At 37.4% G+C, this 22,331-nt stretch overlaps 2 protein-coding genes across 2 annotated transcripts; both read left to right on the top strand.

Moving 5' to 3' along the window:
• Nucleotides 1–247: 247 nt before the first annotated feature.
• On the top strand, nucleotides 248–2,767 carry LOC129953990 (E3 ubiquitin-protein ligase Hakai). Its single transcript, XM_056067566.1, has 3 exons — nucleotides 248–1,501; nucleotides 1,571–1,938; nucleotides 2,006–2,767. Exons 1-3 carry the CDS (start codon nucleotides 1,090–1,092, stop codon nucleotides 2,684–2,686), a joined length of 1,461 nt encoding a protein of 486 aa, XP_055923541.1. The 5' UTR covers nucleotides 248–1,089; the 3' UTR covers nucleotides 2,687–2,767.
• Nucleotides 2,768–5,675: 2,908 nt separating this feature from the next.
• Nucleotides 5,676–21,979, top strand: LOC129938934 (recombination repair protein 1). The gene is made up of 10 exons (XM_056046773.1): nucleotides 5,676–6,212; nucleotides 6,299–6,475; nucleotides 6,553–6,696; nucleotides 6,759–6,833; nucleotides 6,907–7,035; nucleotides 18,084–18,626; nucleotides 18,683–18,925; nucleotides 20,376–20,432; nucleotides 20,516–20,901; nucleotides 20,981–21,979. The coding sequence occupies exons 1-10, from the start codon at nucleotides 6,125–6,127 to the stop codon at nucleotides 21,635–21,637; spliced, it is 2,499 nt and encodes an 832-aa protein (XP_055902748.1). The 5' UTR covers nucleotides 5,676–6,124; the 3' UTR covers nucleotides 21,638–21,979.
• Nucleotides 21,980–22,331: the final 352 nt, after the last annotated feature.

Here is a 22,331-nt window from a genome sequence, read left to right as displayed (position 1 = left end):
TCATTAAGGAAGGTTTATCGTTGCAATAAAATTAATCATTGTAAATGGCAAACAAATAACTTCTGTCTGGAGAAATAGAAACGCTAGACAGAGTTATAAGTGGTTAGTAGCATATTATATAAAACCTTCGAACTTGAATTACCATTATTTTTCTTATTGTCTTAGATTAAGGATTGATTTCAAATTTATCGTACGACTAAATTGGGAATTTTAAACAAACTGTTCATTTTCTAATTTATAAACTTCAAATACTCTTTTGAAAATTATTAATTTTATTGTATTTGTAGGTTATCTTGTTTTCTTGACAGCTAAACTGTCTCGCTGTTCTCTTTTAAATCTTTTGACGTTAAGCAAAACTATCTGTATGCAAATTCGATTGGTTGTCCAAGAAAGCTTATCAATTGACAGTTACTCTTCTAGGTTAAAGAAAAAATACTTGCGAATATCAATTGAGTAAGAAATAAACCTAAATTTTATAAATACAAGCGTTCACAAGCCTCATAATCAGTTAAATTTGTTTGAATGGTTCTACCTGGTAAATTTTCCTCTGCAAACCTTTTTTGATATAATTAGCACAAGCTTAAAGAGTTTTGTATACCTTTAATATAACAGAGACACAGCATTTACCTGTCAAAGAAGATTTATTTTGTAAGTCAATTGTTGTGAGAGACAGCAGACAAAATTCATTCAATTCAATATTGTTCAAGTTCCTGGTGTTACATTTTGTTAAAAGCAGTTCAGTGTTAATTCACCCTTAACGCGTCCAGTGGCTAAATGTGCGAACACAAATTCTCTACCATCCACTGAATACGAACACTAATTTCGTTAAGTTTTTCTTTCTATATCTTGACGAAGAAAAAAAGTAAATGTTTGGCTGCTGTCAAGTCAACACAATAATTTCTAAAGAAAAATATTTTCTCTGCTTTGCTTTATAATTTCTATAAAGAAAAATTAAGTTTCAATAAATAAAAACAATTTTCCAACATATGGCTCTACATAAATAAATTTAATTCAACTTCAAAGTGGCATAAGATTAAAGTGAAATCATTGGGAATAGAAAAAGAAGTGAAAAAATAATTTTGTTATTCAATGGATACTGAAGATGTATCCACTAAGCGAGGACGTGGACGCGGTCGTGGTGCCAGAGCTCGTGGACGAGGTCGTGGCCGTGGACGAGGTCGAGGTAAAAAAGCAGCAGTTGTTGTATCGTCTGAAGATGAGGCAACGCTCGATCGTTCGTTGGAAGCTGCAGCTGCAGCTCCATCATCTTCCGCAGTTCCGCCTTCGCCGGTTAATGATGCAATAAAGAAAGCGGCCTCCGACTCTGTTGAGCCGGTAGTAGCAATGGAAACAGACGACCCTGCTGATACAACAGGAGCCGCTCACATTAAAGATGTAAATAAAGAAAACGAACCTGATGCGCAGGTTGCAATGCCGCCTGAAGATGTCGTCGCACCCATTGCGGCCGTTGACGACGTTCAACCAATGATTCCAGCAACGAGTAAGTTAAAAACAAAATTGAATATTCTTTCCTACAAAACATTCTTACACTTGTCTTTGTGATTTTCAGTTGATATGGAAGCGGATATATCGCAGCTTGAAGCTCCAACCTTTACAACCATCTCTCGAGGACCACCTGAGCCTATGTTGCGTCTGAAATGGGATCACAAAGTCTCATTAATAGGGGAAAAAGTCCTGAATCCCATGATTCACTGCTGCGACCAATGTGACAAGCCAATTTTACTCTATGGTCGGATGATTCCGTGCAAACATATCTTCTGCCTGAAGTGCGCCCGAGCTGAACCCGTGAAGATTTGCCCGCGTTGCAAGGACAAAGTTGTCCGAGTGGAACAGAGTGGCTTGGGAACGGTCTTCATGTGCACACATGGAGGCAGTCGCTATGGAAACACCGGATGCAGGCGAACATATCTCTCTCAGGTTTGTCTTTTCCGACTTGGGTTAGTCCAGGAACGATTTATTTATTTTGTTGTTTGTATTCTTGCAGCGAGATCTACAAGCGCATATAAATCATCGCCACGTAACACAACTCCTTAGTGGAATCGGCGATCCACTGGCTTTGAAATCCCTCAATACAATAGACACACTCAAAAACTTACCCCTGCAGCGAAAGATATCCGAAGGTTCTGCCAATCCCCCAGTACCGACTTCAACGATCCTTTCCAATCGACCTCAAATCCGACCGACACCAGTTACGTCTTCCAATCTCACTCAAGCCAATATTGCTCGCAACAACATGGTTAACTCTCAGGATTGTCATATTGGAAAAATCTCGCTGCATCAATCGATGAAGAAGCCACCCATAACTCAGGCACATCATCAGCAACAAGAGACGGTGGCCGATGCTTCATATTACAGCAGTGTACTAAGCTCATACGGAGTTCAAGCGCAAGGTTTTAGTAGTTCTTCGCAGAATTATGGACCAGTTCCAGCACCTGGAGTTCCTCCAGTATCTGGAGGTTCGGTTGTAGGCGGAGCATCTGCAGCAGCCGCAGCTGCTGCACAGACTGCTGCCAGTGTTGGATTCTATAATTACGGACAGCAATACGGGCCACCACAACCGCCGGCCCCTGTGCCACCATTTACTCATGGACAATTCGATCAGGGAACGCTGCCAACGAATAATCCCACCTCTCAGGCCTGGAATCAACAGCAATACTACCGGTAGAAGATGCGTAGTAAATTAATATCTAAGATTGTAGTAATTTCAAAAACAAAAACTTAAAAAAAAGTATTTTTAAAAAAATAACTTTAGAGATTTATCAATTATTTGAAAAAAAAAAATCTGATGGAATGGAAAATTGATTATCATAATGATAACTTTTGCTGCTGCAACCATTTTTTTAACACTCCCGATTGAAATGGGAAGGACAGTTCATACCAGAAATGTTATTTAGCCGAAATCATTCTTGAGCTTTATTGCTTGTCGAAAAGGTATGATTTTTCTCTGGACCTGGACAATATGGCAATTTTACCATACTTATCCATCACACCAATCATTTAGTATATGGGCAACACACCGTGAAGGTAAAAGCAACCACTTCACTTAAACCTAGCTTAACACTGATTTAAGCTGGAGTCGCATACGTATTTATAGAGACCAGAACCGTCTTTTTTTCGTACAACATCCATCATCCCTGAAAGGGCTACATAACTTTTTGCAAACTGCAATTTTTTAAAACATGTTCTTTTGTAAACTCCTTTTGAATTTCGGTAACCCACGTTTTTAGTATAAATAGCATTTAGAAGAAACCACCATGATCGAGTATTTTCCTTCTGGAACTGTATATAAAATCTATAGCACTCTCATGGAACATGCAATTTTGGTAAGTTCTTCTTTTTAATGTATTTTTTCACTAACAATTTTGAAATAAGAAAAGTGTAAAAGATTAATAGCTTGACATATATGAAAGTCGTCTTTCGGTTCAATACATGAATATTAAAAAAAATATTTGAGATAAAAATTATTAAAAACAGTTGAAAAAATTTCGATTAAAAAATCATTAATAAAATGATCCAATAACATTAAATAAAAAATAATTTATATTATGAATAAAATAAAACCAAAATTAAAAAAAAAATGTGTTATGACATATTTTATGGCGTTCGGTCTTTTTGCTTAAAACATTATCGCCAAAATTAAAATTGTCAAGCACCCAAAGCGAATGGCGTAACACCCAAACAAAGTTTAAATAAAAGAACGCCCCAACTGTTAGTTGTCGTTTTGCCCAAAAGAATTTTAAATTTTGAGTTTAGGTTTTAGAATGTAGAGATTGGGCTTTGTGACATTTATTTTGGACATTATGACGATTATGATGGCTATCGTTTCTTATGTCTTATCACCCGAATCATAAAATTACATAAAGTTCAAAGAGAGAAACGTCGTAAAAAATATCACTAAGAAAACGTCACAAAGCCGAATTGAAATGTCATATCACCCAAGCAAACTTATAATGTGCTAGCACCCAGCATTATGGCGTACAAACAGTGAAATATATATGTACATATGTATGTTGCTCCTGTAACACTGTCAGAATGCCCAAATGTTGGAACACATGACATCTTTTGGGCGATATGTCAGTTAGTAATTTGGGCGTTATATTTTTACATTACATTACACACTACTCAGCACATAAATTTGGGCGATACGGTTTTAGGTGAAAAGACCCAATTCCGTATTTTCTATATGAATATGAATCGATTAGCAGTTTATATCAAGTATGTCAATGCACATATCAATGGATAAATTGATAAGCAGTGTAGTGAATAAGAGTTTATTAATACTCAACGTTGAGTGAATCTTTTTTTGTTTAATATATAATATATATATATATATAATACTCAACGTTGAGTGAATCTTTTTTTTTTTAATATATTCTAAATGCAATGTGACTGAGTCAGACACAAAGAAATAAGGTAGAATACATTGTTATGCGGGCACTTAGCAATCTCGTTATGTAATTAGCTTAAAATGCGTATATTTAAATTATATAACTTTAATATATAGCTCTTTTTTGGCTTTTATAGGACAACTTGGATTCCTTGATAATGACGCTATCTAATTACAAAAAAGCAATCACCAGCAATAACATCTAACGCAAAAATCAGTTGGGTGGAAGTTTATCTTCACTTTTGGTTCGAAGTTGACGTAACACACATGAAAACGGATCCATATGCAGCATCGGTAATCTGAATTCAAATTCACCTCACAGAAGCATTTGCCATTCTTCAAACCACTATTAGATATCAAATTATTAAATTCCCAAATAATATCAAAATAATGTGGACTCCTGGACATGTCGGAATTTAGGGACATGAATATGCTGATATTTCAGCTAATTCAGTCTAAAACTCCCCGATATTCAGCTCCAATACCCACAGTAAATAAGATTAGCTGAAACATGTACAAAAAGTATCTAAAAGTAACATAGACTGAAATTAATCTTTTACGACCAAAATAAACATATCCCCGTTTATCCAGCAAACATTTCCATATACAAAATCTCTAACTTTGCACGACTAAAATTTGGGCACACATCATCCTTGCACTTTCTTAACAAAAACACTACACCAATTTGTGCATTATGTAATACCAGATGGGACCTAACACATATTTTAGAATTCTGCTCTGCAATGCAACCCATAATCAAAAAACTTATTCAATAATAAATCAATCTATGAAATTCTTCAAAACCCCAGCCCAATTAACAGAGACAAAATATCGGATTTACTTAATAACGCAAAACATAAATATATAATAAGTTAAAAAGTAGAGCAGAATAGTATCTGCAGGTAATCTACTAAATCTAAATAATAATAATAATTTAATAGGCATTGTAACTTGACGCAGTGTCTATAATAAATAGTAGTGTAAAATGTTTTCCAAACAAAACATATTTCCTGCTTTAAAACTGTGAACGCGCTCATTCTCATTTAAGACAATAATCACAATCAAAAGGCACTGTACTCATTCATCATCCCTCATATTTACCAAACATGTCCTTCTCACACAATCCACACAAAAACAAAACTTTTATAAGATCCACAACAATGCCGGTAAAATGAATCAAACCGTCAATTATTTGCCCATGGCACAGAACGAGACAAACATATAAACACAAGCTAACGGCGGGCTTCCTTCCCGGCATTTGGCAAGTTAAAATTTATTTTTGTTGGTGTCTGTTAAATTTAAGTTCCACACTCACCACCAAAAACCAACAACCAACTACAGCAGCATCACAAATCCAAATTCAAGCGAAGTGAACGTGAAGGAGATTTTCTTGTCCTTGTTTTTTGATTTGAAAGCATTTCCATTTCCATTTTAAACACACGTTTGATTCAATTTTTAGAACTAAGAAAAATAATTATATTCCTTTTTTCCGAATAAGTAAATGAGATCGAATGTAATCATTTTGTGGCTTAGAATTTGAATAGAATCTGCGTTTCGGAATTGGATCTCGTTCTCGATATCTTGTGTTTTCCAAGTCAATTGAAAAGGATTTTCACTTCTTGCGTGTGTCTCGTTCGTCCTCGTCCTCGTCCTGGTCCTCTCACTTTTTGCAAATATCAATTTTTGGTTGTATTTTTCTCTTTCTATTTGCACACAATGGTCGCTAGAGGTAGAGGAAAAAAAGCAGCAGCAGCAGGACCAGCGGTGGCTGCTGAAGCTGAAGCAGTGATGGCAAATGGAGATGGTAAGTAAACCTATTCTGATTTGTTTATATTTTAAGTAGGAACAAAAAATGACGAGTCTTTGGTGCTCACTATATATTATATGTAGCTTCTCAAGAAGCCGAATATGCGAGTGAGGTGGTGGCGGCGGCAATAGCACCAACAAAAAAAGGCAGGCAGCGAGGCGTTAAAAAAGAAACGAAGGAGGAGGTAGACGAAACCCCTTCAGTTCCTGCAGTTGAAGTTATTGCCGAAAAAGCAGCAAAACCCACAAAAGCTGCCAAAGGTATACAAAAAACAAATTATTTAACGATTTCCCCAGAAAAATAAAGTTCGAATGTGAATATTGTCTGTTGTGTCTAGGTTCTAGGAAAGCACCCAAAGGTAAAGCTAGTGCTGCTGTTGCTTTGGTTGAAGAGGATGAGAAGGTTAAGATTCCTGTAGAAGACACAAAAGATGAAGATTTATCTGAAAATGATAGCGCTTCTATTGAAGCAAAACCAGCGGGTATGCTCGAAAATAGTTTGGCTGCTGAGAATGACACTGATTTTGTTTTATTTTCCCAATAGTTGCAGTTGAAAAGAAGGCATCCATCCGCAAGCGAAAAGTCGATAATATTGAAAAAGCAGAAGAAATCGAAGCGGGTAAGTTAAAGATTAAGTTTTTGCTTTTATAATTTTATGATTTAATTTATGTAATTAAATTTATTAATTTTAGTGGCAAAAAAAGCTCCAAGAGTAACGAAGACTAAAGGCGCCAAAAAAGAGACAGTCGATAGCGATGGTATTCCAGAAGATCCAGCTGCAGCTGTTGTTTCGATTACTGTTTTACCAACAACACAAACAAGTAAGAAAATCATTTATCATTTCAACAACAAAAAACCTGATTTGAAAAGATTCATCCACTTTTTGTAATTTTTCAAAAATGATGGATAAAACTCAAAGCAAAAGTTTTAAAAATCCAAAATGAGTTGCAACGTTAAAATAGAGCGAAATTCTCTTCAAGTCAAGTTTTGACTTTTTAAGTTAATTATTGTATTCGCAAAATGAGTAATGTCGTCGAGCCCTATGTGCAATCCATTACGTCTCCACAAATTAAGATATTATTCAAGCCAAAATGTAAAATTCTTCAAGAAACTTTTTCCCTACTCCTACAAACTATAAAAGTAATGGAATAAAACTTTTGTATTCAATTGGAAAACAGTGATAAATTCATTTTTTAACTGGTATAAAAAGGAAGAATCGGAAGTCTGGTTGAGAATTCACCAGAAAGTATGATACTAGAAACTACAATCCAAAACTTTATACAATCGACCTTAGAAGATAAATCGCAATTAAAGTTAATTTTGGTAGACTCGGAACATGCCCAGCAAGACTAATGGCTCGCGTACACTAATCCAAAATAGTTTCGAGACTATAGATAATCAAAATTATAATTATATTTATTAATTCATAATCAGCCTTATCACAGGCCCCGTCGTAATAGATTCGTAGTACGAACCCCGAATAATTGTATCATTGGTCCCGTCGTACTAAAAAAATTTGCTACGAAATTCGGAGTTCGTGAAAATTGGTATAACTAGCCCCGAATGAATAGGAAGTTTGGCAGTTTTTTCTACGAACAATTATTTTGATCGGAGTTTTTAAAACGAACAAAAAATTAAGCTTGCGAAGATAAATTAAATAAAAATAAAATATATGAAAAGAATCATGTAAGTTTTACTATTGTTTTAATGTGAAAGTGTTTACCTATGTATGTTTCTTTTTATTTTTGTTTTTTGAAGGGCAAATAAAGTTATCACAAATAAAATTTAATTCGAAAGGCTTTATGAAATGCTTCAAAAAAAACTTGAAATTGCCCAAGAATTTTTCAAAAATCCCTAAGGAGGAAGTGAATTCGTTTTGGGAAGCAGTAAAAATAGAGTAAAATAGCTTAGGCCCACCTTCTAAGGACACCTCTAGCTGGGAAAAAGTAAAGTGAATAAATTAGTGCAAACTTTTTTATAATTTAATTTAATTCTTAAGTGTGGTTAGATTGGAAGGCATAAATCAAGAGGAACATGGTTGAGAACAAAAAAGAATGCAAAGCTACAGGTGGCGGAGCAAATAGAATGCATTTTTTTAGCAGCCTCGAAGAAGGTGTCATAAGAATGAATGAACTTTGACCAGCGGAATAAAAGATCCACAATCTTATATATTCGAAAATTCTTCCGAGGCTTTAGAATCAAATGAACCTTGTGAAAAGAACCAATTTGCCGATGTTTCGATGTTATCAGACGTAGTTGTTGTGAAAAATGTTCCACGGCGTCTTCCAACCACTTCGCGTCAATCATATGATTCATCCAGTCTTCGTGTATTTTCTTCATTTATTGCAAAGATTGCAACGACAATACTATCAACTTTTAAGATAGGTAGAAATGGCGATCTCAAGGCAACCTAGCCTGAGATCCAATTAGCGCTGTAGTGCGCCGTTTTGATACCAAAATCAACTTTTAAAGACAAAAGCAAATAAAAATAAGAACAAATCGAAAGATGAAAAACGAACTTTTATTTAATTTTCTTATTTCGACGCATATCAGCTGATTTTAAAACTCCGAAATTAGTATTTCTGTGTGAATTCGTTCGGGGCTTATGATGAAAATGTATTCGTTTTCGTAGCGTAACACAATTTTCGGGGACTCGCTACGAGGGACTTTGTGATAGGTGTGAATATCAGATATACAAAGTACCCATAGCGTGATGGTTAGTGCGTTGGACAGTCGTTCTTTGACTTCCAAAGTGTAAAGAAGTGTATTTCATATTTTATTTCAAAGTTAAATTAGTGCAAGATATAATTAAAAAGTAAAGTTGGCAGTTTGCCACCAAAGAAATTAACAATCGATAGCTTAGTGGAGGTGGCGTCCGGAAGCAGATCCAAGGGTCGTGGGTTCGATTCCCAGCCGGAGGCAACGAAAAATTTAATTGCTTTTTTTCACAACAGAGAAATTGTCGATTTTATCTGTTGGGAAGAAAAGGAGATGGAGAAGGAGAAAAGAGCAGGGGTATCGAAAGATACCTCTGCCAACACATCGTTCGATGCTGCGGTGGTGCCAGCAGCGGTACCGCAAGTAACTGCAACAACAGCAGGTCAGGCATCTGACGAATGGATGAAAGTAACAACAACCAAAAAAAGAAAAATCAAGAAGCATAGCCCAAATAAAGTGGAGAGGGCCAACTCCGCTAAACGGCGGGATATGAGGAAAGAGATGGAGGGTGGTAAAGGAGGAATTACCACCGAAAGTGAGTTCTCAGACTACGCCGAGTCTGAGAAAACAGAGTATGTTTCCGAAGGTGGAGAGGGGCTCTTCAGGTCTCCGAATATGCATTTAATCATATCGGAGCCAGAGCCAGTCCCGCCGACAACGAAGGCTTTGGAGGTAGAGGCGGACCTCCAAGAGGAGACAACGCTTGTAAAGGCCCTGCAAGCCAAACAAGCAAAAATAAGCCAATTTGAGGAAAACCTCAAAAAGCTCAAGGAGGAAATGGAGCCCCTCCTCAGCCAGTTAAAATTAAAACAAGAGGCGCGCCGACAACAAGAGGCAGCTCAACGGCAACAAAAACAACTGCAGCAAAAACAACTGCAGCAAAAACAACAGCAACAACAACCTCAGCAGCAAAACCAACCACAAACCAAGCCCGCTACCAAAAACACAGGAGCGGAGCAAAAGAAAAAACCGCCATCAGCAGTGACAGGCCCAAATGTTGAGGGCCCATCGACCTCAACTAAAGCATTGGAGCAGCAACAACAGCAGCAGCAGAAACAGCAGCAGCAGAAACAGCAGCAGCAGAAACAACAGCAGCAGGAACAGCAGCAAAAACAGAAGCAGCAACACCAGCAACAACCACAGCCCAAAAAAGAGAAGGTGCCACCAATAAGGACCTACCGGGTTGACCTGCAGGACCTGAAACAGGTATGTAAGTCGGCCACTAAGGGCAAATTTTTAATTAATATTTTAAATGAAAAAGAAAAGCGGTATTCGGTACAGTGCTTCTCACTGGCCGAATACAAACTACTTAAAGAAGTGCTTAAACAGGCCACCGCTGAGTTCTTCAGCTATACGCCTAAGAGCGAAAAATTCCAGACGGTCCTTCTGAAGGGCATAAGTTCCTGCACGGAACCAGAGGAGCTCTTAGCTGAGCTCCGTCAAAAAGCCACGGACGATCTCGATTTTATCGGGGTCAAGCCGTTCACTACGGTGAAGTCCAGGCGAGAGGGTTATAGGCTGCCAATGTTCCTGGTAACATTATCGCCCCAAAGCAGTTTCGATAGTGTGAAGAAAATCAAATCTCTCGACTATCAAACTGCACGCTGGGATACATTAAAAAGGCACGACGGCATTTTACAATGTACTAACTGCCAGAGGTTTGGCCATGCCAATGCCAACTGCAATATGCAGTTGCGTTGTGTCAGGTGCGGAGAAACCCACAAAGTAGGAGAATGTAAGCTGGGGAATGAGCGGGTTGAGGATTTGACCCTGCTCAAGTGTGTCCTTTGTGGAAACCAAGGGCACCCGGCTAACTATAGGGGTTGCCCTAAGGTCCAACAAATGAAGCAAAAACAGGCCAGTCAAAAAGCCGAAAAAAGTCGAACAGTTCGACAGGCTCCAACACAAAAATTCGTGGATCCCAAATTCTCTTACGCCCAAATGGTGTCAGGGAATGGGAATACGAGACAGGCTCCACCAACGGTTGCCCCCAAGGCCGCTGTGCCTAAGGCACCAGAGGTGCAGCCTGACATTGTAGCTTTGTTGTTGAGCATTCAAGGTCAACTAACAGGACTGCAAAGTCAGATAAAGGAGCAAGGCAAAAGGGTAGATCATCTCTACTCTTTGTTGCCTGGCCTGGCGCAATTTAGACCATAATGGGCGCGCTGCCGGAGACGCGCCTAAAAGTCCTAGCTGTGAATGTAAATTCACTGATTAGGATTGAACGAAGAGCCAATATGTTCCAATTGTTGAAAGACTACAGTCCCGATGTGTTTATGGCTAGCGAAACTAAGCTAAACCACAAACACAAATTGACTCATAAAAATTACAATATCGTAAGAAGAGACCGGCCCGACTCCACTCAAGGGGGTGGTGTCGCTCTCTTTATACGAAAAGGCATTAATTATAAAGTCATATACAACAATGAATTGCGAAAGCTCAAGACGCTAGAAGTTTGCGTTGTATGCATCTCTCTCACTCAAGGGAAGAGGATGTATATGATTGCGGCTTATGCGGCTGGAGCTCCGCAGGTTACTTACTTTGCTTCAGAACTCGAGATTCTTTTTAGGGAACTGAAACTGAGCTTGGAAGAAAACTATTTCATCTTGGCCGGTGATTTGAACGCAAAACATGAAGATTGGGGAAATCAACATAGTAATCCCAGAGGTAATCATCTTTTCAATTTGATGAATCTTTACAGCGTTGAATATGGCGTCGACCTGCTGGCTACTGAAAGGCCATCGTATCCAAGAAGCGGCTCCTTTCTGGACCTTTTGCTGTACGACACCAGACTGACAGTTACAGACAAAGTGGGTAATCACCCGCGAAACTGCTTACAGACAGTCGAGTACGACAGTGATCACTGCGGACTGGCTGCTGTAATGCAGATTCCGAACGAACGCGTGGAGTTGGAGGAATACGTTCCAACGCATTCTTACAATTACAGTAAGATGCGGTGGCCTCGTTTCACCAATGCCCTAGCGAGAGAACTTCGTTCGAGTGACATAGCCCCACCAAACAACAGAAACCTGACAAATACAGAAATCGACCAACACTTACAACAGATGGACGAAACAATAAAACGAACGATGGAACGGACAATCCCAAAGTACAAAGAACGGGACCAAATGGACGCTTACAGAAACGCGACAATTGACGCACTACGTACGCACAAGAGTGGCTTACTGACAAGACTCAAAAACTTGTACAGACGACTTACAGACCCACGCGACTTGGAGGTTAGGACACTGAAATCGTCAATAAAAAATGTCAATCTGTTGATTAAGAAGAACTGCAGGTTATCAATTAACAAGTACTGGGACCGCAAGATCCGGTCAGTTAATTCGAGTGACCCTAATATGTTCCCCAAAATCAACAAGATATTCAGGAAGAAAAACGATAATGACCTTCCGTGTCTTAAACTCCAAAGAACTGAAGAGAACAGAGACGTACTCATGACTGCGCAAATAGATCCAGAGGAAGCCATCTTTGACGATGACTTTTACATAATTGAAGATCCGAAGGAAAAAGTGGAGGCGGTGGGAGCTGCCTTCCAGCAAGTGTACAAGGTGAATGTAAGCATTCGCCCCAACCACGACCTGGAAAACAGAGCCCTACTTAATCACTTTTACCTCCGTAATGATATCACACATTGGCGATCTGAGAACCGCGGTTTCATGCGGTTCAATGACGATTCCTTGGCAAATGCCATAATCGCCGAGCAAACGGGACCAAGTCCCTTGTTAGTGACGAAGGTTGAGCTTCAGCTCATCTTCAACTCAATAAAAAACAAAAAGTCAGCAGGTATCGATGGTATATCCAACGTTGTGCTAAGACATTTACCGACGGAAGCAATTGACATTTACACCACACTCTTCAACAATGCACTGAATAATGCATATTATCCAGTGCATTGGAAGACCGCTGTGGTTCATCCTCTCCCGAAAAAGGGAAATGACAACTCCAACCCGTCAAATCTTCGGTCGATAAGTCTTCTTCCGAGCATCAGCAAAGTTTTCGAAAAGATCATTAATAGGGCTCTGACTAAGTGGGCTGCGGACAACAAAATTATTCCGGATAAACAGTTCGGGTTCAAGTCGGGTCATGACACAATTCATGCTGCGTCTAAACTCGTTTCTGATATCCAATGGAATAAATCAAAACAACAATGCACAGGTGCTGTCCTGGTTGATTTGGAAAAGGCCTTTGACACCGTATGGTTAGAGGGTCTTTACCTAAAACTGAGCAGGCTTGGCATTAGCAAGCCATTGTTGTATATACTTTATGATATGCTTAACGGTAGAAAGTTTGTTGTCAAAAGTGGCAATGTAACTTCTACCACAACATTCTCAATTAAAAATGGTCTTCAACAGGGAGCGGTGAATTCGCCGATTCTCTTCAGCATTTACACCAGCGATCTGATAGGTAGTCTTACAAAGGCAATTGCGTACGCCGACGATCTAATTGCGTACAGAACGGCCCGAAAGGTTGAGGTTATTAGAATTCTCTTGCAGCGTGATTTCGACAAGATTCAGCGATATTGCGACGACTGGAAACTGAAAATAAATGTCCAGAAGTCAGAGACAATTCTGTTCCGGACTCCGTTGGCTAGGGCCACGGGGGATACGTGTAAGAATTGGCGCAAGATGGTCATCGTTGATCTTCACGGGCAGCCATTGGCGAGCAAAAGTGTAGTGAAGTACCTCGGTATCTGGTTAGATCAGTATTTATATTTCGACAGACATATAAATGCTGCTCTGACCAGGGCCAGAGGAGCCTTCGCTCTGACGAAACGGCTGTTTTTTAGCAGTCGGCTTGACCCCAGAGTGAAGGTAATTTGCTACATGGCCCTCATACGGCCAATGATCGTGTATGGTTGTCCTGTGTGGTTCAACGTTGCCCCTTCCCAGATGGAGAGGTTTCGGGTGTTCGAGCGGCAGTGTTTACGACGCTGTACCGGCTTATATCGAACAGCCGAATCTTCTTATGTGCATTACTATTCCAACGAGGTCCTATACAACGGGGCTCGAATCAACAGAATTGACAATTTCGTGATAAAACTCGTTCGAGGTCACATTGCAAGAGCTATGTCTTCGACCAACAATTTAATTTTCGGGGCGTTCTATCCGAACGACGAGTATTTTGAGAGTGCACGCTTGAGCGGCTTCATTCCCCCAGAGGCATTCCTCTTTTTAGATAGATGCGGTCTGATACAGGATAGATTGGCAGTTCCGTTAATCTACCACGTCAGACGAAGAACCGTGGATAGGCGACTCCTGTACAATCGGGACGTCATGGCACAAGGCGGAGCAGAGCTCCTTCGGTTCAGTAGGGCTGTGTCCGAACGGGACCGAACTGATAGGGTGAAGCAGGAGAACCAGTTTTGGTGGCTTCAATCGGCACTTGATATTGGGTAGTCGGGATGGGGTTTTAAGCCTTGGCCGGCTTACATACTTGTTTTATGTTTAGGGTTTAGTTTTAAGTAGAATAGGCATGGTGGCACGAAAAAAAAAAAAAAATTTAAAAAAAAAAATTAAAAAACAAAAAAAAAATAAAAAAAAAAATAAAAAACATTAAAAAACATTAAAAAAAAAAAATAAATAAAAATAAAAAAAAAAAAAGACAACGAAATATGAAAAACAAAAATGTGAGATAGGTAGATTTGCTGCTGTGGTTGTTCTAGTTTTAAGTAGTTTATAGGTAGAATAGGTAGTTTAAGTTAGTTTTTAAGTTTTATTTAAGGACCTTATTTTAAGTAGTTTGTAAGTAAAAATAAATAAAAAAAAGGTTATTGATATTAGTTTTTTCAAAATTTTCTAATAAAAACAAAACAAATAAGATTTAAGTTGAAGTAAAATAGATCATAAGGCCGAAAGGCATTAGTAATTAGTGTTATAGTTTAGCTTAGAGTGTCCGTATGGGACCATTAAGTTAGTTGTAAGTTATGGATAATTAGGCTAGTTTTATGAATTTTTGTCTAGCTTTAAGATAGGTTTAAGATTGAATAATAAAAATGAATTTGAAAAAAAAAAAAAAAAAGTGCGTTGGACTGTCATGCAAGGTTTCTTGGGTTCAATCCCTGCCTGTGCCACCTAACTTTTTTCATGGGTATTGCCTCTTGACAAATCCTCTAAGAGTAATTCTTGTCATGAAAAAGTGCTTTTTCAAATTAGCCATTCGGATTCGGCATATAAACAGTAGTTCCCCTCCATCCCTGATAACAGTAAGTCACTAGGTCCTGGTTCTTCATGGACTGTTGCGCCACCTAATTTATTTATTTATTATCAGATATACAAACAATTTTTGAAATTATAGTTTCATCGTCGGCAGCAACAAATAAAAGCACAAAAAGTTACATTAACAATTATAAAGTTAACAAACATAAAGTAAAACGATTGACTAGAGTGATAAAGTTACGTGAAGTAAATTATTGACGATATCGCTAATGATAATCGTTTTGACAATTATCGTTTTGGAAATTACGGAATGATTTCCTGTATACAATCGACCTAGCAGGAGATATGGCAATTAAAGTTCAGTTTGGTAGACTCGGAAGATAAACAGCAAGACTAACGGCTCGGACGTTCGACTACATACACTGCTTCCGACCGCGGACGATATTGGTCTGGAGTTTGAATTTGTGAAGCGTGGAAGTAAAAAAAATATTTTTTGGTCGATGTGTATGGGTTTATGAAATATTTATGCAAAGAAAAGAACTGAAGCTTTGAAACTACAACCCATCTAATGGCTCAATACTTCTTTTCATAAACCTTCAAAATCTTTTAGAAGTAAAACGTTGGTTTTTGAGTTATAGGCACAGATTTTTCATAGAGTTTCTTTTGTTTTGACTTGGGTATCTCAGGTCAGGATTCAGTTGAGGTTCCCGGCTGTAATTACAGCGGGGCAGCATGCTTTGATACATTTGGTTGAGGTTCCATATCATCTTCTTGGCTGGGACTCCATATTTCATTTGTTTTGCTTAAAATAAAAGTGAGTAGTAGTAAGCCCAAGAAGACTTTGTTTTCGGCCGCAGCACCAGATCTTCCAGCTCAATTGCACTTGGTTTGGAATTGCTCTCTTAAAATACTTCACTTTTTCTAACCGAAACTTTCAGTTCCATCTCTGAACAAACTTCGGCCCATAGCTGTTTAGCAATGTCTCTGTTGTTATAAGTTTTTGAAAATTTATCCCAGAGAGGTGCGTTGTTGTGAATACAATTAATTATTTTTTTTTTAACTTTATTATATGAAAATGTCGGTTGATCGGCTACTATCGGGCGTCATCGGATGTTATAGGACGATGGTGCTTTCAGTGATGTACGCTCTCTTTCCTTTCTATATGTTTGTTTCGATCGGCCAAGTTGGGCCGATAACGCCAGAGCGAAATTCGGCTGATGACGGATTAGGTGTACGCGAGCCATAAGTATGTTTGCTCTGAAGAATGGGAATTAAGATGTAAGCAATCACCGGCATCATGTCTAGAACATGACTAGGGCTTGAATATTATAAACAACAATTAGGTTGCTACCAAAAGGCTGAAATTACATATTTTTCTCTAGAGTCAGCTGATTATCAGATTCCTTTATTTGTGGTAATTAGTCTTTGGTTCGTTCATTTATATTTTACTAAAGTTTCATCCGAATTGACAGTGTATTTCAAGTTGTATTACTAGCTATTAGGGAAGCAAACAAAATACTCAATCTCTACTGAAACCAACATAGAAACTCAACTATCTGCACTGACCAGGCGGCTGTCAATTTGACAGCATTATCCAACAATATCGCGACGAACTATCCAGGCTAAACATTAACCAGCCATCAGTTTTTTTTTGAGTTCCAGGACATAGTGGTATTGACGGAAATGAACAGGCTGATAAGTTGGTTCAGCAAAGATCGGCCCTTCATAACTCATTTGTGGAAAGAGGGCACAAATCTTCTCAATTATTCTGACAGAATTCCACCGCAGATGGTGAAAAGTAACGGACTGTATTATATCTATGTATGTACCGGTAGCGTAATGGTTAGTGCGTAGGACTATCATGCTAGATGTCTGATTCATTCAATTAGTTTTTTCATGGATGCTGCCTTTTGTGAGGCAAAAAAGAGAAATTCTGGTCATGAAAAGTACGTACTCAAATTGGAAGTTCAGATTCGGCTTCAAAACTGGTTGATAGTTGTAATACATCAGGCCGTAGTTCTCTACGGACTGTTGCGCCACCGGAATTCAATTTTAATTTCAGAAAAACAAACATTTTTTTAGTTGGTAGTTCTAAAAATAGAGACAATGCTTTGAAAAATGTATTATATACCCAACAATAAACGATGCTACTTGGGCATGTGAAATTTGCTTTTGTAGTGACTTAACGGTAAAAGGTTAAGCAAGTTAGTTAATCCATTCGGCGAGCTGTAACAAATCGTTGTAATATATATCAAAGCATTATGAAAACAAGTGCAGCTGTTCCATTTTGTATTACCTAAACCTAACCATTATGTCGGGCTTTCAATTGGTGCGTTTCATTGTGTACTTGGTAAACCTCTTGATCGAAACCATCTTAGGAACGACTATCGGTATTGACTTCTATTAAATACAGTTTGATCAATGCCTCCAACATCTTGATGAGACATAAAATTAATGAGTTCAAATTTGCTTATCCAAATACGGCTGAGGTTCAAAACCAGTTCCTTTTTTTGTAACCGGGTTACTCGGGTACACGGGTATCATCAGCTCTGATACCTATAAGAAAAGCATTTTCTAATTTTTTCTAAATGAAAATCATAGCACTGGAATCCTTTCTGAAGGCGACGAAATGGCTCTTTAAATAAGTAAAGTAGTTTTTGAAATATTCACTTATAATTTTAACACATGTGTTTTTTGATTTCCTTTCAAAATTAATGCAGATCGATTGTTAGCTCTTGTTTTCTTGTTACCTAATAGAAACATTCTTGAGTACCTTCTCGAAGTTTCATTCTTCTCATTATTTAACTGATATTTAAAAAAACTACAAGAATGTTAAATGTTGCACCCGGCTAAATATTTAACACTCAATGACATTTGCAGAAATTCTTAAAAGTACAATTTTTTGTTAGAATATTTATTTATTTAAGTTAAGCTATTAATTTATTTAATTCTTCTTTTTTCTTCTTCAAACTCAGATGGAACAAAAAAATCCGCAAGCAGAAAACGTGGCGCACCTAAAGTAGAAGAACCTGAGCCAGAAATAATTCCAAAAGAAACTAAAAAACATAAACATAATGCTGCTGCTGCTTCTGAAAAAGAACAAAAAGCCGAAGATGAAATTCCAGCTCCAGTTCCGGCTAAAAGAGGTTTTAAATCAAAGAGTTTAAAGAAAGAACCAAAAGAAACAAAAAAAACAGCCACCACAAAGTCATCGAAAAGAGCACCCAAAGTAGTTGCTGCTGAAGAAGCCGAAGAAGAAGCAACTGAACATGATATTCTGCCTGAAGATGAATTTGTTCCGGAAATCGAAGAGGAAGAAGCTGAAATTGAAGAACCAAAACCTAAGAAAGTTGTCAAATCAAAAGGATCAAGGAAACAAGTTATACCAGCACCAACACCTCCATTAGCAGCAATTGAAGAAGACAATCTGCACGAACCAATGATAACTGAAGATGAACCAGAAGAACCAATTGCTTCTGAAAAACAAGAATCAGAAGCTGATTCTGCTTCAGCTATAGGTAAATTATTTGGTATTTAATAAATTGATATTCTAACACATATTTCACTTCTACAGAGGAAGAATTACCAGCAGCACAACCAAAATCCAGGGGAAGAAAAGCAGGGCCAGCAGCAAAAAAGAAAAACATCATATCAACAAAGAAAGCTGCATCGAAAAAAGCCCCCAAAGGTGGCAAAAAAGCTACCAAAGATGAACCACAAGAAAACCAACAAGTAACAGCCGCCGAATATATCGATGAAAAAGCAGTTGATAAATTGATGAATAATGAAATCAATGAAGAAGATCAAGACGCAGCAGGTGAGTTGCTCCCATAATGATGCGCCCGCACTCAGCTGCGATATATATCCATTAAAAAAAAATCGCCCCACAAACGGACAAGAAGGAAGTCATGGCTCAAAGTGTCGACCTTTTTGTTTAGTTTTATATTTATTTAAACATTTCTTTTTGTCTATATAAATGTCACACATTGCAAACTTTTTTATATTTTCTCACATCAAACTTTGTAAACTTTTATTAATCACATTGGCTATTTATTGTATTCCTAAACTAATTGTGTTTTATTTCGACAAGAAAAACAAGTATGGTATAACTTACTAACATCATGGTTGTAGTTGTAGTTTCGCTCCTCATTAACATTATTCTAATTGATGGTATGGATTTAATTATTTGCATAAATCATCTTAAGCTCAATGAAGTATTGCTTGCTCATAATAAATTAATTTACTAATGATTAACAATAAATATGAAAATAGTTACTAACCACTATCAGTCTTACTAAAAACCCATATTCCCAATGTAGTCAATTTTTACGTTCACATAATCTATAATGGGCGTCACTTGGACAAGTGTTAAGCACATCTTCCTTCTAGATGTCTCACTAAATCTCTGAACGTGTAGCTACGATTCTAAGATGGATTGGTCAATCAATATCAATCAATCAATATGTATGAGTAATATGTTTTCTGTTTTTTTTTTTTAAGTCAAACCGAAGTGCAGCTCATCTATAACTAACAAGTCCTCTCTTTTAATTTTTTTAAGGCAGAACATGTTCCTCGCAAGTCTTAAAGCTGGCATTTATTAGAACATGTAGAATAACCACTTTCACAATGTTTGAAAATCAAATGATATTTCCTGTTTTTCCCGGTGTTCTTTAGCCAATTAAACTTTAAGTTTTTTTTCACTGAATAGTTCTAGCGGTGTTCGGTTTATCTAAATATCTACAATTAACTTTTCATATCTATCGCTTTGTATACATCTAACGATTTAACCACGAAACCATTTCTATCTTCTATCTACGGACAATTCTAAAAGTTAGTTCATGACATGAATATTCTCTACCATAAAACAATTTGGGATTGTCTTGATTTGATTAATATGACAACGCCGCAATAAAGGAGTTGCAAACAATCTTTGCATCCGCTAAATACATAGATTCCAAATGCGAACACACATGTCAATTTTGTTTTCCTTGTAGCTATCATTAGTTTTTGAACATATCCTGAAAGAGATCCTTCCTTAGAGGATTACCTTTGAGTTAACTTTAATCTTAAAAGACATCGATGTCAAAGAACCGATATTTTTGGGATTTATTGTTTTGAGTTTTTGGATTAAAAAATTAGTTTTGCACTAACTTTGATTCTAAACAACAACATGTTAGCTTTCTTTTTGCTTCAATTAGTTCCTCTTCATTAATTCCTTCATTGTCTTTGGAGTTTTGGTTTTTCTTTAATATAATTTACTTCACCAGATGTAGAGATATCAAAGCGCAAAATAAACGGAACTGCTGAACCCGAAACGGAATCAGGTAAAGTTAAAACTTAAAAAAAGTCTATAATTGTCTTTAGCCAGAACCTGCAAGAGTCATAATTTAAAATAATTCTTCTTAAGCTGCACCAAAAGCAGGACGTGGTCGAAAACGTGCAGCACCAGCCTCAGTACCAGCAACACCTATCACCGAAACGGATAAAACAGAGAAGAAACCAGGACGTGGTCGAAAACGCGTAGCAACAGCACTACCACCAACAATAGAAGATTCAGCTAATGATAATGATGGTGATGATGATGTTAAAACCGAGACCGATGGATCCAAAATTGCAAAGCTTGATGGACCATTGAATCCAACAAAAACTGAATACAATTCAAGTGATTTTACTATTGACAAAGAATTCAATATGAAAATATCTAGCTGGAACATAGCCGGTTTACGTGCGTGGCTAAAAAAAGATGGACTCTCTTATCTGCAACACGAAAAACCAGACATTCTGTGTCTTCAAGTAAAAAATTTAAATTTAATTCTAAGAAAAGATCTATTCTTTATGTAAATTGCGTATTTTTGTTTTTGATTTGTTTTAGGAGATAAAATGCACCCCAGATAAATTACCCGAAGAAGCACGCATTCCTGGCTATCATCCCTATTGGTTGTGCATGCCCGGTGGCCATGGGGGAGTTGCTGTCTACTCGAAAATTATGCCAATCAATGTTGAATACGGAATTGGCAATGCCGAACATGATGAAAGTGGTCGCATAATAACTGCTGAATATGAAAAGTTCTACTTAATTAACGTGTATGTTCAGAATTCTGGACGAGGGTTGGTAAATCTGGACAAACGTATGCGTTGGGAGGAACTCTTTCGTGAATATCTGCAAAAATTGGAAAAAGTCAAACCAGTAATTATTGCGGGCGATATGAATGTTTCACACAAAGAAATCGACTTGGCCAATCCCAAGACGAACACAAAATCTGCTGGCTTTACTCCGCAGGAACGCGAGCAAATGACAAAATTACTTGAGTCGGGCTATGTGGACACATTTAGGCATTTTCATCCGGATCAAAAGGGTGCGTATACATTTTGGACGTATATGAAAAATGCACGAGCCAAAAATGTCGGCTGGCGTTTGGATTATTTTATTTTATCGGAGAGAATAGTTTCGAAAGCTGTGGAAAGCACAATTCGACCACAAGTTTTGGGTAGCGATCATTGTCCCATCACATTATTTTTAAATATTTAATTTATTCTCAAAAATAAATAATTGTTTGATGATTTTTTTATAAATTTAAATTATATTACAATCAGCTTAAAACGGTATTGCCAAAAACAAAACAAATACGTTGATAGTTGCATTTTGATTTGAACATGTACTAATTACATGGGATATAATTGTTTTTACTCTTTAAAGTTTCATATTCGCCATCGAGTGAAATTGAATAAAATAAATAAATAAAAACGTTCCACTATCTTTTTTCACGATTGTATGATTTGTTTTTTATAAGTGCGATCGTAAGGATAATGTACGTTAAACAAGTATAATTGAATAAAAATGTAGGTACCGTAATAAATGTGTCGAAATAAGTGTAGTTTTCTTTTTGTTCAAAAAAGCAGATTGAAGCCAAGGTGTAGTAACTTCAGTAAAATGAGAGAAATTCGATGAAGGACGTCTACAATGAAAAGCATCGAATCGGTCAGGTTTGTTTTCATTTCTTGTGTTTCTAAGAACTACGCTATCAGCGTCATCACGATTTTCATCGTAATCGGAAACTTAAAAATATCTGAAACAATTTTGAACTGATTTCGGAACACTGTTTTTTGGTGTTCGTAAAGGTTCGCTATTACGATGGAATTCGTGAAAGGCCTGATTATTTTTATCAAAGAGTACCCTTGACGTTACCAGAAAGAGCTATAAATTCGAGGAACTTAAGGGTTGC

The sequence above is a fragment of the Eupeodes corollae genome, chromosome 1 (genome assembly GCF_945859685.1).
Source record: "Eupeodes corollae chromosome 1, idEupCoro1.1, whole genome shotgun sequence".
NCBI lineage: Eukaryota > Metazoa > Arthropoda > Insecta > Diptera > Syrphidae > Eupeodes > Eupeodes corollae.
This window is presented reverse-complemented; position numbering and strand designations above follow the sequence as displayed.

Bases quoted from the DNA above. Each gene is read 5' to 3' on its own strand.
- LOC129953990 (XM_056067566.1), top strand. From the start codon at position 1,090: ATGGATACTGAAGATGTATCCACTAAGCGAGGACGTGGACGCGGTCGT. The intron at 1,502-1,570 runs GTAAGTTAAAAA...TGTGATTTTCAG, and splicing joins ACCAATGATTCCAGCAACGA to TTGATATGGAAGCGGATATA. The intron at 1,939-2,005 runs GTTTGTCTTTTC...GTATTCTTGCAG, and splicing joins GGCGAACATATCTCTCTCAG to CGAGATCTACAAGCGCATAT.
- LOC129938934 (XM_056046773.1), top strand. From the start codon at position 6,125: ATGGTCGCTAGAGGTAGAGGAAAAAAAGCAGCAGCAGCAGGACCAGCG. The intron at 6,834-6,906 runs GTAAGTTAAAGA...TATTAATTTTAG, and splicing joins AGCAGAAGAAATCGAAGCGG to TGGCAAAAAAAGCTCCAAGA. The intron at 18,926-20,375 runs GTGAGTTGCTCC...TTACTTCACCAG, and splicing joins AGAAGATCAAGACGCAGCAG to ATGTAGAGATATCAAAGCGC.